Below are 17,231 nucleotides of genomic sequence, written 5' to 3'. Positions count from 1 at the left end.
TATCCCATCGGGGGCGGGCTGGGGGGTGCGGATTGTTTCTCAAGGTGAAATCACTAGACATTTAGGTTATCCCATTGGGGTGGATGTGGCCCCTTGTGCTTTGATTGATTGGATGTCTTCACATATTTATGATAAGCTCGCATGTTGCTGCACCTGGTGCTTGCACCCTAGACTGAATCCCGCTGCCCAAGCCGCCCCCACCTAGTGCCTGCTAGACCAGTCACCCCTACCCCCCACGTGTTGGCTCTTGTCACCTGGTTTTCCCATGGTGTGATGCCGGAACACTCTTCAAGTGCGCCCCAATCACACGCCCTGTGCATCACTCTCACTGCGGAGCAGCTCTTGTCCATTTCCACCACAGAAAGGAAATTGGAGGAGATTGTGATTTTTGGTATGGTCGTTGGACGCTCTCCCTCTAGGTCACAATTCGGTGATCGGCTCTTTTCCACTCTGCACATTGGTATGATGTAGTTTGTGGAGGCCATACTGATGGGTCAGGGTATCTTTATGGTCCATTTCACCTTAGAGGAGGTAGCCTTGGAGCTTGTTGGCAGCTCCCCTATAGCCTCCACGAAAGGCATCATCTACATGGTCCTGTGGTATAGTTTCTCCACTATTGACAGCTTCAAGCTCCACAACAGGCTTCTCGTTATCCAACCACCTTGGCTTTTTCTAGACTAGCAGTCGAGTATCGACACTTGGTAGAAGATTTATGGCACCTCTTCGTCACCCACACCAGGAGCACCACAAGCGCCTGCGCCGTCCTTTTTTGTTGATGCAATGAGATGACCGTAAGGTTTTTGAAAGTATAGGTGGTAGTGGAAGATATCAAGAAAATAACAAAGTTTTTAGAGATCCAAGTTGATAGGTACACCTATAGACAACAAATTATTGTGACAAGGCAGCCCATTCAATGCTTGCAATGCCATGGCTTTGGGCACTTGTTGAGCTAAAATATGCATTACTTGCTGATTAGCCTCTTAAACAGCCCCAAAACACACTAAAAAGTACTCTTTTAGAGTAAAAACCCTTGAACAAGGAGCAGTTCGAGAGAGTTCAGTGGAAATCCTAAAACGAGGAGCGGTTCGAGAGAGTTCAGTGGAAACCCTAATTTCTAGGACGCCCTTCCACATCTATAAATAAACAAGCTGCCCCCATTCAACCTCATTCCGTCTGTGCAGGTTTCTCACTCCACGTGCAGATTTCAGCCATCAGCCTCCTCCCATATGGCTGTCCAGCCCTCGAGACTGCTGCCACTCCATCCCTGTTTGTTCGTGCTGCTGGCGCTAACATCCATGCTAACATCAACTGTTGGTGACATCATCATCTGCTGCAATCTGATCAACCAGTCATCGCCAGCCACATCAGACACTGTTTCAGCTTCTTGTTTACAACAGATTGTGCGTAGTTTCCAGCCTCTGATGGGCGGTACACTGCTGCGTTTACCAGTTTCCAGCCTCCAGATTGCTGCGTTTTGGTGACCAGCCTGCTGCCATTCACTATTCAGCACTCCTACACTCCGATTGGTGGTCAAAGACTTGGGATCCGTCTTCGGTGGATGTCACACTCTGACATTGCTCTGCCCTTGAGCACACTGTACACTCTTACATTCATTTACAGCATTCATTCACTTCAGAGTTGTGCTCTCTCTCTTTCTTCTTCTATTTGTGTTTAAGTTTTGAGTTTTGCGTTTAAAGTTTGAGTTTCGCCCTCTGTGTTTGTGTCTATCTCTTTGTGTTTCTGTCGTGGCCGTACACTCTGTTTGTCCTTAGTGGAAACCTTAGCAGTTTTCTTCACATGGTATCAGAGTTGGTGCTCTTGTAAAGAGTAACCTGTGGATATTGTGGAGAGCTAGCCTTTGTGTAAGGCTCACAATACGGCTCGTAACCAAATCACAATGTCCCAGACACCTTCTTCTCCAGTTTCTATGATGTCTTATTAGGCTTCTCCATCATTGGAGGCCCTGAGACAACATTATGGACTCGATGAGGAGGACGGCACTCCACTTTCACCTTCACCTTCTTCTACTCCTATCCCAGATTTCACTAACATGACAGAGGAGGACTTTGAGGAGTACTATCGCAAGTATGGTGATGTTTACACCTCCTCTACCAGTTTTGCTACCACATCGGACCGGTTGGTGAGGTTGACCACCTCTTCGATCATGGAGGACATATGGCATTCGGAACGCTTGGTGATCCATCTTGATCATCTCAGCTAGGTCTAATGTCAAGTTTTTCCAATTCTTTTGAGTTGCATGAATCAAAACCCTCGCTTGTTTCTTCTTTTGAGGTATAGGATCTAGATGGCTTTGCGTATGTGAACTTCAATAGAGGGGGACTCACGAAACAGACGGAATGGCCATGCCCATGCCTAGTCAACCCATGTCTTTACACTACTCGCATGCCTGGTGGGCACTCTGGAGCCCATTTCCAAGTGTACTCCACTCCCCCATCCTACCCCCACTACACTTTTTCACACTATCCATCTCCAAGCATCTTCTTTCATTCCTTATGGTTCTCGACACCATATGAAGACCGACATCAGGGTCTTCCTTCTTCGGCATCCGCATCCAGGTTGAGAGGGGATTCCTATCCTTCTTGGTATTCTATAGGCTTCAACACTTTGTCATCGACATCAGCTTCTTCCCCCTGTTGTATCTTACCCTTTGCATTGCATGATTTCATCATCTTTGCATTAGGGTGCTTGGGCAAGTGAACAATTTCTCCATGAGGGACACTGTTCAAGTGGCACCTGCTGCAGGAGCATTCTTCAGCAGGTAGCATACTTTGCCTCTCATTGTGCAAAGCACCACTGGAGTGGATCCTAAGCTGTTTCCACTGGCGGCAGATGTCACCACACCACCATCCTGCTTCATCACATGGATACCTCATCACCTATTTTTCCTCGTCATCAACATCCTGAGTGGATGGGTTAGCTTGTACTGTTTTGTGATGTGTTGGGTGTACCCTCCCTACTCACGTCTTCTGGGTCACTATTCCTCAATCGGCTGCCTCCCGTAAAATTTACCTCACTTATTTAAAAAAAAAAAGTTCAATGTAGTTCCATGTGCCTTTTAGGGCTTGGTAGGCCATTGAGTAGCCACCGTGCACCCTTTGTCCGATGCCCTGTTCTCTCTGGGGTGACTATTTGGATTCCCTTGGTAAGATAATCATCGCCTCTGTAGTCTTGGTAGGCCGTTGGATAACCAATGTGCACCCTTTCTCCAATGCCCTCGCTGCTTTGGGGTGGGACGCCTCGGGGTAAATAAACATCACAATGGTTGGCCTAACCTTTCGGCTGAGTTTTGGGCCTGAGAGGGGATGTTGAGTTGAAATATGCATTACTTGCTGATTAGCCTCTTAAACAGCCCCAAAACACACTAAAAAATGCTTTTTTAGAGTAAAAACCCTAAAAGAGGGAGTGGTTCAAGAGAGTTTAGTGGAAACCCTAATTTCTGGGGCGCCCTTCCACATCTATAAATAGACAAGTTGCCCCCATTCAGCCTCATTCCGTCTGTGCAAGTTTCTCACTCCATGTGCAGATTTCAGCCATCAGCCTCCTCCCACGTGGCTGTCCAGCCCTTGAGATTGCTGCCACTCCATTCGTGTTTGCTCCTATTGTTGGCGCCTTTATCCATGCTGACGTTAGCTGTTGGTGACATCATCATCTGTTGCGATCTTATCATCTAGTCATCGCCAGCCACATCATACACTGTTTCAACCTACTATTTACAATAGGTTGTGCGCAGTTTCCAGCCTCTGATAGGCGGTACACTGCTGCGTTTATCAGTTTCCAACCTCCAAACTGCTGTGTTTTGGTGATCAGCATGTTGCCATTTACTATTCAGCACTCCTACACTCCAAGTGGTGGTCACAGACTTGGGATTTGTCTCCGGTGGATGTTGTTGAGCTAAACTATGCATTACTTGCTGATTAGCCTCTTAAACAGCCCCAAAACACACTAAAAATGCTCTTTTAGAGTAAAACCCTAAAATGGAAAGCGGTTTGAGAGAGTTCAGTGGAAACCCTAAAACAGAGAGCGGTTCAAGAAAGTTTAGTGAAAGCCCTAATTTTTGGGGCGCTCTTCCACATCTATAAATAGACAGGCTGCCCCCATTTAGCAATCATCCTTGTTTGCAAGTTACACCAGCCCACACACCCTCAGTTGCTGGCGCCCAGTTTCCAGCCTGCAGCCCGCCTCCATCTGCTGTCCAACCATCATTGACTGCAGCCACATCATCTTTAGCCTGTCCATTGCTATAGGCGATAGCTCTCAGTTGCTGGCGACTGCTCCAAACTATCCCAGACTGTTGTTTAGCCTGCTGTCCATCATCTCCAGGGTCAGCCAGCCTGCGTTTTCAGCATTGCAGGCCCTAACACTCTCAGATACTGTTTCAGCTTGTTGTTTATAACAGACTGTGCACAGTTTCCAGCCCCCGATCGGTGGTACACTGCTGCGTTTACCAGTTTCCAGCCTCCAGACTGCTGCGTTTTGGTGACTAGCCTGCTGCCATTCACTATTCAGCACTCCTACACTCTGACTGGTGGTCACAGACTTGGGATCCATCTTTGGTGGATGTCACACTCCGACATTGCTCTGCCCTTGAGCACACTATACACTCTTACATTCATTTACAGCATTCATTCACTTCAGAGTTGTGTGCTCTCTCTCCCTTCTTCTATTTGTGTTTGAGTTTTGAGTTTTGCGTTTAGGGTTTGAGTTTTGAGTTTTGCGTTTAGGGTTTGAGTTTTTCCCTCTGTGTCTGTGTTTGTGTCTTTATGTTTCTGTCATAGTTGTACACTCTGTGTGTCCTCAGTGCAAACCCTAGCAGTCTTCTTAATAGACGTCACACTCCGACTTTGCTCTCCCCTTGAGCACACTGTATACTCTTACATTCATTTATAGCATTCATTCACTTCAGAGTTGTGTTCTCTCTCTCCCTTCTTCTATTTGTGTTTGAGTTTTGAGTTTTGCATTTTTTGTGTTTGAGTTTTGAGTTTTGAGTTTTGCATTTAGGGTTTGAGTTTTGCCCTCTGTGTCTGTGTCTGTCTCTTTGTGTTTTTGTCATGGTCGTACACTCTGTGTGTCCTCAGTGCAAACCCTAGCAGTTTTGTTCATAGCACCAAGCTGCAATGTGGACATGCTTCGGTGTGAAGGTTACATAGCACGTGACTAGAGATGTAGATAATGAGGGTTTCATGAAATTCAAGGAACGTCCGGGAGGGGGGATTGGTCCTACAGCCCTTGCCTTGTGAGCTAAGGGTCGGAGACCAGGAGACGGCTGCCCACTAGATAGCCCCCCCCTTTGCGTCCAAAATATGCCTCCATAGTAGGGCTCCGTCTACCGTGTCCCACCACCCAATTGATGCATCCCATAATACCACCCTTGCAACCCCCGGGTGAATAATTTGCTTCCCATCCCAACCCTGGTCCTACTCCTCAATATCATCTTTTGAACCCCCCCTCAGTGCATCCTCTGATGGATGCGATCAAGTGGCCACTCGATTCTTTTTTTTGTAAATAAAGTGTGGCTAATTATATTACTTTAGAAAAAACCTGAATACAAGAAGTGCTCATGCTCAACAGACCAAGCTGGAGCTGGTGAAAGTCACAGATATATCATATATACAAGCCTCTCAAGGCGGTCTGTGGGGGATAGGGGCAAGAAGCCACGGAGAGGGGGGGGGTGTATCGCCATCCGGGGCTACCTGCCTGCATCATGGGCCACTCGATTCTATCAAATGACAAAGTCTTGTCTCTAAGCTTGGTTTATGGATGCCTTGATTGTTCAATTGGGAGGGTTTATTAGCCCCCCAGTATGCCATAGGTCTAGCATGGGGGGATGGAGTTCCCCTCTAGGACATGCGCAAATCCCACAATTCCTTCTCTTCCTCAGCTTCTTTCACAATGAACAAGTGCCTTTTCATCCACTACTAGGCCTATCCATGACTTTACGCCTTGGTTCTTGGAATGTGAGCAACCTTGACTATAGTGAGGCATGTGGTCCCTATGTTGATAGTCAAGCAAGAGTTGCAGCTAGCCCTTGTTGGACGGATCGACATCCAACTTTGTTAGGAGCATAAGCTTTTCCTTGCTCAAGCTAGCAAGGTACTTCCAGGTAGATTCTATGCATACTGGGAGCACTCCATTGACGCCCACGATAGAAGTGGAGGAGTTTGCACTTCTATTGGTCCAATTTTATTAGCTTGTGTGCAAGACCATGGGACGATTATGGCAGGAAGGGTCCTATGGGTAAGGTTTGACTTGCAAGACTCTTTGTCTTGGGATCCTTCTCGCCCAAGTGGTGTCTAGTGTGGGATTTATATCTTGGGGGGCCATCTATTGGTAGGTAGTTAGCTAGGGCCGCAACTTACTGTATGAGGCTGAGATGCATGATACTATTTTTCTTATTGAGGCATGCTTCTATTCTATGGTCGGCTTGGAGGCACTATCCATCCATCAGATATTAGGGCTGACAACAAAGCGTTCAAAGGTGTGGGAGATTATTGGGAGCCTCACAGTTTGGCACATCTGGAAGGCACGATGTTAGTTGGTTCTCGGCAACAAGTGCTGGTCCACATATGTGACAGCTTGAAGAGTGTTCATGATTGCTATCATTCTTGCTCAGTCTCATGTTTATTCTTTTTTCCGTATTAGTTAGTACTTTCAGGTGCCTTGGGTTTACAAACCAGTTTAGTCGAAATTGGACCCGCTTTGGTGGCATTCCCCTCCTTTGCATGCATTTCAGCCTTCATCCTCATGGTGAGATTGGGGTTTTGTGAAACGGGAGGATTGATTGAAACATTCAGCCAATCAAATTTACCATAAAATGGTTGATGATAAGAGATTTTTTTAAATTTTGTTTTGCGAGTCAAGTATGTACAACTAGGTGATGCAGCAAGGCCAAACCCTTAAGCCTCTAGTTTCGTTAGAGTATGCTGCTTATTTCCACTCCCTTCGGTTGATAGCTCCAAGGAGACTAGTACTACACTGACAAGGATAGGCACCAAACACCCCATTAAGGGGCCCAATAAGTAACCTAGGACTTGAGAAAGGAACACCCTAACCCTCACCCAGTAAAACGCCCCATCCCAACAAGTTCCCACAAAGGGAGTACCATGCCCATCTTGGACGTTGGCTAAGTGGCATGATCGGTTGCTTCAATTGTGGAATTCTAAGATTCCCTACCAGGGAAAGCAAAGTTTGGTCTATTTGGGATAGTAAAGCTAAGTGGCATGATTGGTTGCTCCAATTGTGAAAGTCTAAGCTTCCCTACCAAGGAAAAGTTTTTATATGGATGCTTCTTATTGGGAATCTTCCCTTAGGAGATATGCTCCGTGGTCCCAAGGTCTCCATCGTTAGATGTGTCTTTTGTACTATATTTGATGAGACCCTTGATCTTTTTATCTCTTGCCTAGTTGATAAATAGATTTGAGGTTTTTTCCCTCGAGTATGGACCGCAGCTTGGATGGTTATCTGTTCCTAGGTTTTGGGCAAGATGCCATCCACAATCATTTTATAGTTGCAACACCCTTGTCTTTTTCATTTTATGTGATGGAGCGGTCTTTGGCACATCTTATAGACTTGCAATGCTTTTATTTTTCATTTAGCCTCAAGCATCCGTGGTCAATATTTGAGGATTGCTATTATGGAAAATTACTTCCATGGTTTCGGCTAGTTTGATTCTTGGGAGGGGTTGGTCGCACCATGGATGGATATCATTCCCACCACTTCCATCATGCCTGCTTCATGATTCCGCTTCTTTTAGTCTTGTACCTCTATATTTTCATAGCCGTTTGGCTCCATGGTTGTTTGTTACCTCTCTTTGGTTGTGCCAAGTTGGCTACAAGGCTTTTTGTAAATATTTCAATTCATTAATTTAAAACTTCTTCATGGAGATTGGAGAGAGAGAGAGAGAGAGAGAGAGAGAGAGAGAGAGAGAGAGAGAGAGAGAGAATCGGCCCATGAGACAAAATAGATACATCTAAAATTAAAGCAACTATCATTCTTTCAAAGTAGAATCGGCCCATGAGACAAAATAGATACATCTAAAATTCAAGCAACTATCATTCTTTCAAAGTAGAATAAAGGAACTATAATCTCAGAGGAAACATCTAGCTAGTAAACAAAAAATTACTAAAAATGCTAAGAAACATTAGGGATCATGTGGAAATAATAGGAGGATTAGTATCATCTTGGTATATCTCTCATGGGTCTATCCCCATGGATAAGCTGAAGCATCGAAGTAGTGTTGCCCAATGACTTACTAATATTATCTATATCTTCTTGTGGTGTCTCAAGGTAGGGATGTGGACCAGTGGGTTGTGGGTGGTGCGCTATGTAAAGAAATACCCTAACGCAGAAACACAAATACAATCGTACAACAAAACACAAACTCAATAGAACATAGTTAGGGTTAGGGTAACTCACAGACAATGGACACAATGAAGATCTGACACGAATGAATCTAAATAATACAATGCTCATGTAGCAAACACACTATGTAGTGAATGAATACTGCATCCTAGATTCTCATGTCTCGAGGACCGAGGTAGATGTACTTTGATGGATCGTGAAACACAACAAGGCAGCCTCGGAAGACAACTAGTAGAAGCAAACACTGTGGTAGAGATGTGGGATTAGTGTCAAATAGGCAGAGAGGAGAGAAAATCACCAAACCCAGAGTTTTGATGATAACTACAGCTTGAACAGGGGTCAAAATGGCCCCAACATCCATGCTTTTTGGGATGTAGACATGGTTTCAAGAAATCCAAGAGATACCTGCATGCAAGGAGTCCTGTTTACACAACATAAAACGGATATGTTTGGTGAATGCATTCAAAGAAGCGGTGTTCCAAGGTAGAAGTGGTAAAAGTAGGCAAGCGTGGGTAGCATGATGGCATGGGCTACTTTGAGAAGTACATGAAAGGGTTACGCCTATGTTTTCCAATAGATAAATTTTGCCTCCATCTTTTGAGAGATCCATTCTAGCAAGTATTTTGATTGAACATCAACCCCCAAAGGATATGTGATTGAACATCAATACCCAAAGGATATGTGAAGTGTCTAACAACATTGCCACGGGGCACCACCACCCCCTTCCACCCTGAGGACTAGATGTGAGATTTAATGCAGCTGATGAGGGATGATTTTGCAGCATTAAAATGGAGACCAGAAGCACGCCCAAATAGTGTCCAAACATCCAATGCCTTGCGAAGATTGTCCTCCTCTGAATGCAAGATCACGAAGGCGTTGTCTGCTAGCAACTATGCAACAAAATGTTGGCCAAAAGGAAGAGATAAACCTGCCAATTTCCTTGTACTCACCATATGGGATACCATGATGAGCACTGGATGCGTTGCCAAGGCAATAAACAAAGGGCTCAATGGACAGCCCTGTCGGGCCAAATTTGGAAGGGAGAAGGGGTTAGTAACACCACAATTTAACATAAACCTAGAAGAAGCATCAACGTTGATGGTATAGATGAACTAGGATATACACGACCCAAAACCCATAGTACGCATCAGTTTTGCAAGAAAGGACAAGTCCAAGTAATCAGAAGCTTTCTCCAAATCCAATTGCACTAATACCACCTCCCGGTTAGAGTGCTTGGCATAGTCGATTCCCACCTGCACATTTAGCACATTATTAAAAATGTTTCTAACCTTAATGAAGCCATACTGATTGGGGTGCACAATGGTAGGGAGATGTCTATGGAGGCGGTTAGCTAGCACTTTAGAGAAAATTTTATACATGGAGCCCATTAAGGAGATGGGTGTCCAATGTTTTAGCATTGATGGAGATGGCACTTTCGGGATCAATTTAATAACTTCCTCCTTCCATGATGTTGGCATAGCTCCGGTCTCCCAAACTTGTTGACACATCATAGCCAAAGGTTTCGCCAGGTGAGTTGTATAGGGCTCAAAAAATTCATTAGTGAGGCCATCCCAACCGAGGCTTTTATCCATGGGTAAGTGCAATAAGACATTCATGACCTCATCCTCATGAATGCCACTTTCCAGTGCAACCTATATGTCAGATGAAACGTGGTCCTAAACCAAATCATAAATAGCTGAATACGTTATAGAAATATGCTCAGAGGGGTGTTAGGCCGTTTGAAGAAGCTTTAGAAAATAGTCGAGACACATGCAAACAATGGACTATGGACCTGTAACCATGTGCACATTTGTATGCTATAGTCTAACCATATTCTCATGGGTAGGGGAAGGATGGAGACTCCCAAAGAGTTTATGAGACTGGCAAGAGGCATCTTGCAAATTGTCAGTCAAAGACAAGAATGTATCATCCAGGGACTGAAGAAGCAATGAATGCACCAAGGCTAGTAGATCCTTTGTTCTCAATGCTTTTTGCAAAGGGATGCATGATGGATACCACATTGTCGGGGGACCCTTTGTACATTACCAATCAAGGTACTTCAAATAAGACGAATTGAAGTGCAATGGAAGCTTGACGAGAAAATGTGCAAAATGAACCACCGACTGTGCAAGCATCTCAAACTACACAGGAAAATGGTTCGACAGAGTGTAGCTTTGCAAGATTTGCATGTCCAAGATCTCTAGTATGAAGGCATCATCATGCATGACATAGACACGATCGAGTCTAGACCATGTATTGATATGTTACATTGAGTGAAAAGGGAATCCCAGATCCGATGGGTAGAGCCAGGACTAAAGATCTTGTTTAAGAACATTCAAAGCAAGCTAACACCAATCTTAGGAGCATCCATCACCGAATGCTTATAGGTAGACTATGAGGCATCAGTACACATTGAAATCTCTTATCAATAAACCTAGTCTACCAAACTATCAGGTAGGCTGCGAGTCTATCCCACAAACCACGTGTAGACAAGGGATCATTCAGGGTATATAGGTCCACCAACCATAGGACCTCCGCTTCGAACACGATTCCAACCACTAGAAACGCCCGTATACAACATTCTTGATCAAGACTGGCTGAAATCTCTCATGAACGACCATGAGCACACTAGAGTAATGTTGTGCAAAGCCCCTAGCATAAAACAAGCAAAACCTATGTCAATCCACAATCTTGCTTGCATCATCATGACTCTTATGCTCAACAACACATAAAACATCCCACTGACTCTCATGCAAAATGTGCCACATGTAATGTTGCTTACTACGCGAGCAAATGCCGCACATGTTCCAAGTGGTAACTTTAATATTTATTCAGAGAAAGCAGATCAAACCTGAGGCTGGGTTTGCCTCAATTTAATTTTTTGTGGCAACTTTCATATTTATTTAGAGAAAGAAGATCAAACCCTAGGCTGGGTTTGCCTGGATTTAAGTTTTTGTGCTAACAATTCAAGAGTTCACTCATCAAGAAAATCAGCCAGCAGTGCAAATGGGTTCATTCTCTAACTTGTTGACTTTGAGGTAGAGGGATTTTCTCCATTTTTTGGGGCGGACCTCGGATAACGGTGATCCAATGGCGTAATCACCTTACCGGTGTGTCAAAGGGAAGTTTTACTAGCGGATGTTTAAAATGGTCCACAGAACCTTTCTCTATAAAAGGTGTTTGAGGGGCAAAAGAGACCGTGTCATTTTTTGGACGTGCCATAGGGCCCTTATCTTTTCGTGGAACGTAGGTATGTAGAGAGTCCTAGGCAGGGCTAGGCATAGCAATGAAAAGTCGATAGTACTCTTCTTGCTTCTTTTAGGGCATACATGTACCCGACCTTGATCTGGATGATCCAAAGACTACATAGGCCTTTTACCCTTGTCTACGTTGATCATGGCATGGTCCTCATCATTCGGAAGATTGTCAACCATAAGATCCTCATTAATAGCCAGGTGACTTCCAGCCTCTAGAGCTACATGTTTTTTTTGGGCATTCAGCCATAAAATGCCCCAACTACACACAAGATAAACAATGGCTAGCAAAAGTGCCCCATTTCGTACGAAAATGCAATGATGGCATGTTGGGGCAATTTGGCTACAGCTAGTCAAGCCTCTTGGGAGAGGTATCGCATAACATACACATACGACTATGATTGGTGGCCCTTAAACTAGGAGGCACCAAGATTGTACCAATGGCTGCCATAGCTTCCTTTAGCAAAGGCCAAAACACAGTAGGGCAAGCTTCCACTTCTACCCACACTTGGCACTCTTGTTGAAGCAAGCATTGAAAATCAGTCAACGGTTGCCAAGGCACGGCATGAACAAGGTGGTGATAAAAAAAACAAAGGCACGTTGGCTAGGAGATTATCACGGAGGGTGGATGACTTTAACGTTACTTCATAAAATCCCTATGCTCCCACAAAAATCTCTTCCACACAATCACCCAACAAAAGGGAATTCAATGAGTGGCAAATCCAAGAAATCACCGGGATTCGGAATTGAAAGAAAAGGATAACCCCTTTTTCATAAAATGCCGAAAATGAACGCAACACTGCGTTTGTATCTAGAGCAGCTTCCAAAACATTATCCTGATCCTCGACATGGAAGGTCTCATGGTTGTGTTGGACATAATCTCCTAGTAATGTATCAGCAAACTCTAGCAAGTGTTCACAGTCTAGATCTTGCAATTCCTTAGTGGTAGACGTGACCTGTGCGTAGAAGTGTGGCTGGTAATCATCTGGTGGTGGTTCCTCATGGTCTTCCATCAAAGCATTAGAAGCATGTTTGGTGTGTTTGCACATCAGGACGGGGTTGAACTGCAGAATTGGGGACCGCCATCTCGGTACATGAAACCATTTCTTCCCCCTCTTCAGCATCTGAAGTGGGCCCCAAAGCCTCCACCACCTGATCAATAAAAGTCGTGTTCAATTCAGACATGACTAATATAGGAGCAAAGTAGACGGGTTATGTTCGCCAAATCATCTGATTGATCTGTGATTTGAGATCTGCTCTGTTGTGCTCCAAAATTTGCGCTCTGCTTTGCTTCTCTGTTCTAATCTGACTGAAATCTTCTCCTGCAATCTGCAACCTGCGCTCTGCTGTGCTCCGAAATCTGAAATCTCTCTCTCTCTCTAATAAATTCACATACATTCTCAGCAGATTGGAGGTGGACAGCAGTGCATTTGCTGTCAAAACCCTACATTTTTACCGAAATTAGGGTTTCTCAGCCACCTTAGGAGATGTGCCTATTAATTGGAAGCCTAGAGATCAGAACAGTTGCTGCAATGAAAGAAATTATAGCAGATCTGACAGAGATTGTACATTTCCAGTTGAATTAGCCCACATACAAGTGTCTTCGGTCCAATTTAAGCTCAAACTTTATCAAAATCACCGTGCAAGTTAGAACTAGAACTTGACACCGTTAGTCATTTCTGACAGCCCAAAAGTATTGGAATTTGTAGAGAGATCAGACTATATCTCAATGTACTACAAATTCAAGGCAATACAAGTTAAAGAAATACAACATGGGGCACTAGTTTTGAGGGGTGTTGGCTGTCCAAGCTTGATGTGGTACAATACTTGTTTGTTTCAAATTTGTGGTTTCTTTGCTTGCTGTAATTAGTGTTAAATCAGGTCATATGCCATCCTTTTGAGAAGGAAGGTTGGTTTCAGCCCTTTTATTTACTATTTGGTGCCATGTGGTTGGATATCTTGAACGTTCAGATGGGAATAGATTATGCTCGATACATGAAGCAAGAAATGATGCTCGTTCAATTGGACCTGAAAAAAGCCTTCGATCATTTGGAATGGTCTTTCTTGGGCCACTTGATGCATGGCATGGGTTTTGGTTTTAGAATGTTTGCATTTATCCATGCTATTAGCACAGATTCCTCATCAAGAGTTTTGATCAATGGTGGTGCCAAGACATCCTTCTCCCTTCATCGTCGATTGATTAGGTAGGATTTCCCGTTGAGTCCTTTGTTCTTTGCCTTGGCCACTCACCTCATTCTGACGATGTTTTCTCGCCTAGCAGCCAATGATGAGGTGGTTGGACTCTCTCTCCCTTCGCGGGAACAGTTGGCGGGTCAGGCCTTTGCGGATGACACCTGCATGTTTCTTAAGGTTGATCCAAATAACATACAAAGAACGATAGCCACATGGGACTTATTTGTCCTTGCCTCAAGACCACATATTAATGCATCTAAGTTGGCCCTTATAAGTTTCATTGAGAGTGATCTCTAGACCTTGGGTTGGCAAGGTGAGGTCGTGCTTAAAGACTGTTTTTAGGCACTTGGGCTGTCCTTTAGGAGTGCAAGTTTCACCCAAAGTATTAATAGATTGGATCTCCTTGCACATTATGGATAAGTTTGTGTATCGGAAATCACAAACTTGGCCTTTCCACATAAGATTAAAAATAGCGCCAACAATCATGATACGGATGATTTCATATTAGCTTCCCTTGCTCCCTTGACTGAAGTCTCATTTGTAGCAAATCACTCAACCCGTCCGGTTTCTGCTTTGGAAAAAAGATTATACTCGGATGGGTATCCTCTGGATCTCTTGGCACCATGTTTGCACTCCCAAAAGAATGGGTGGTGGGGCTATTCTGGATTTGGAGACACATATGATTGCTCTTTGTTTGTCATTGTTCAAGGCCTTGTGTGAGGGTAGGCAACCCTGGTCCTTGATGCCAGATTTTGCCTTGAGACTCAGGGTATCTAGCATGGGAACACCACGATTTTTGCCTCATGGTGGCATGTGCTTCATGCTGAACAGCCTACCCATCTAAAGTCTTCTATGCTGTTAGAGCATTTGATTCAATCCTAGGGATCGGTCCTTGCTAAATCTTCTTGGCACCCACCTCTAGATTGGGAGGCGGCTAACTCCTTGAGAGCGGAAGTGTTGGTAGTTTCGAAGCTGCTCTCTTGGCAAGGCAAAGAGGAACAAAGGCCAATGGTGAATAGGATGGCGCGCTTGGGACTTGTCACTGTTGTTGATTCTCTTCTACCTGTTAGTGGGGCTCTTATGTACTTCAAATTGGCTCGACGCTATTTTCATGTCTCTCAAGGCTACCACAATTTGTGGAATGTCATCTCCACCTCTTATAGGCCATGCAGTCTCTCCCCTCTTTGGACTAGGAGGCCCCTTGATAGGATTGATTGATTAATGGTAGACTCCTTTTGGGTTGTGCTTCCACAAATCAAATATATCATTTGCTTATTTGTGATAAGGACTGGCTTGTCTAGAAAGACAATAACACTTGGGGTCTCTAGAAAGGCTAAGCATGGTGGAATTCTGTGGTGATGACAAGCTGGCTTAACAAAACACATTTTTGATTCAAGGTTTTCATTTGGTGAATGTTGAATGGTGCACTTCCCCTTGCCTTGGCACCCTTCAAGTGAAGGATTTCCAATGGTTGCTGTTGTTTTGGTCAGATGTCTATTGAAACCTCCCACCATTGGTTCCTTACTTGCCTAGTCATGAGGAAGGTTTGGTCACTACTATCAGCCATTTGGTTACGAGTGGTTCGCCTACCTATGCTTCCAGGACTGGACCTCCCAAGTTTGTGGACCCCATGTAGGCGGATATGAAAGCGCTCTTTCCTTCTGCGCTTTTGGGGTTGTTGGCATATATGGACCATGAGGAATGCATTCATCTTTGATGCTTCATCGACTGTGTAGATCCATATAGCTCGCTTGAAAGGGCTTCTTCATTGGCAGCTAGACTTGATTGAGTTAACTGATATTCTCCCTAGACAAGATTTGCTTGCTTGGCATATTGCAGTTTCTTCTGCCCCCCTTTAGTCACTCTGCTTCCTTTGTACCTTCACTATGGTGTCTCTGATTTTATGCACGATGGCCTAGAGCCATCCTATATCTTGTAATCTTGTACTTTTTTGTAATTAATACAATTACCTATCATGAGAGAGAGAGAGAGAGAGAGAGAGAGAGAGAGAGAGAGAGAGAGAGCTTTCTTTCATGCTTTGTGGTATAATATAACAACACATTATGGAGAAAAAGAAGAGAGAGACCCAGTGGTGTATATGGTTTGGCATGCTGGTCAGAGGGCCTCTTGTAATTTGATTATTTGTTATTTTGAGCAACCTCTGCTTTTTTGGGAGAGAGAGAGAGAGAAGAGAATGTGTTTGTGTAACAATTTCTTTTAGTGTCTCATACTGATGTTCCTTATTTGATGTTTACAGGTGTTATGAACAGTATGTTCTCTGTTTATGGTAAGTAACTCTATTAGAACAGTATGTCCATCTCAAATCTGAAAAGAGGGATGGAGATTTCTGGCTTTTTGGTTGAGAATACAAGCAAGATTTTTTAAACTTACAGTTATTATTTTGAAACATCACACAGAAGGAAGATCTAGACACGAGAGAGAAAATTTTGAAATTTTAGAGGGAGAGGTACAAATCATCAGAGGAATTTGAAGATCACAAGCAGGATTGACAATATTTGTTACTTTTCCTTCAGTATGGGCTTGAAATAGGTGTTTCACTATTAGCAGACTATTTTGTGCAGTAGCCAGGCATTTGGGTTTACTTTTGGTTCCCATTTTATTATATGCTCTTCGAATTGTTCCAGGTTTTATTTAAATGAAGTTGATGGGAAAGTACAAGAGGAAGGTGAAGCAAACCTGTTTGTTGACTATTAGCATGCTTTGTTTGTCTTGGGTGTAGAGAAGCTTCTTAGATGAAGCCAAAATATGGTGTGTCTTTTTTGAGGGGTAGGGAGGGTGTGTGGGCAGTGCTCCTGTGTCTAGGAGATCAAAATGGTGTAGCTCATGATGGACAGTTAGATCAATCTGCAACCAGAGGAACAGTAAGTGAGCAAAAATTGATTGAAGCACTGCACAGAAAAAGAAACCACCACTTGGATGAAGAGACAAAAACAAGTTGTCTAGTGTGTCTGCTTTGAGGGGTGGTCAGATTATGAAATAGTAGTTGGAAGAATTTGCATACATATTTGAATATAAGAAAAACACTGCTAGCTTGTGATAATTGCAGGTGCTTGATGCTAATTTCAGTGTTTCTTTCTTTTGTGTGCATAAGCAGATATCTATGATGATCTGATCTCAAGAAGGGTCAATTCAAGTGATGCTGAAAAGTTTGCAGAGATTTGTCCATGTCCTTGCAATGGTTTGATGTGGGGTGTACTTTGGTAATTCACTCAGTTATTACTTATCAATGTTTGTCGATAAAAGGTTTTGAGCATTTCATGCGGTATATGGAAAAGCTATGACACATGCAATGAAGAGTTGGGCTGGCTAAGAAGATTTATGATGTATTTATGTGAGGTTTATGAGAGAAAACTCTTCCAGCCAAGATTGGCCTGTTGACACATT

General features: G+C 43.8%; 1 protein-coding gene across 9 annotated transcripts in view; it reads left to right on the top strand.

Moving 5' to 3' along the window:
• The window catches only part of LOC148037906 (peptidase M50B-like protein), a 139,665-nt gene that overhangs the window by 81,678 nt on the left and 40,756 nt on the right, over nt 1-17,231 (top strand). For all 9 annotated transcript variants that reach the window (XM_087676896.1, XM_087676891.1, XM_087676892.1 and 6 more), the window contains 2 exons: nt 16,084-16,113; nt 16,942-17,047. In XM_087676896.1, the coding sequence (XP_087533022.1) occupies nt 16,084-16,113; nt 16,942-17,047 (136 nt within the window). The remainder of the gene's footprint in view (nt 1-16,083; nt 16,114-16,941; nt 17,048-17,231) is intronic.

Source organism: Lygodium microphyllum, chromosome 4 (genome assembly GCF_053477565.2).
Source record: "Lygodium microphyllum isolate KBCC chromosome 4, Lygodium_microphyllum_v1.1.10, whole genome shotgun sequence".
NCBI lineage: Eukaryota > Viridiplantae > Streptophyta > Polypodiopsida > Schizaeales > Lygodiaceae > Lygodium > Lygodium microphyllum.
Note: the sequence above shows the minus strand (reverse complement) of the source record. Positions and strands in the feature narration are given on the sequence as shown.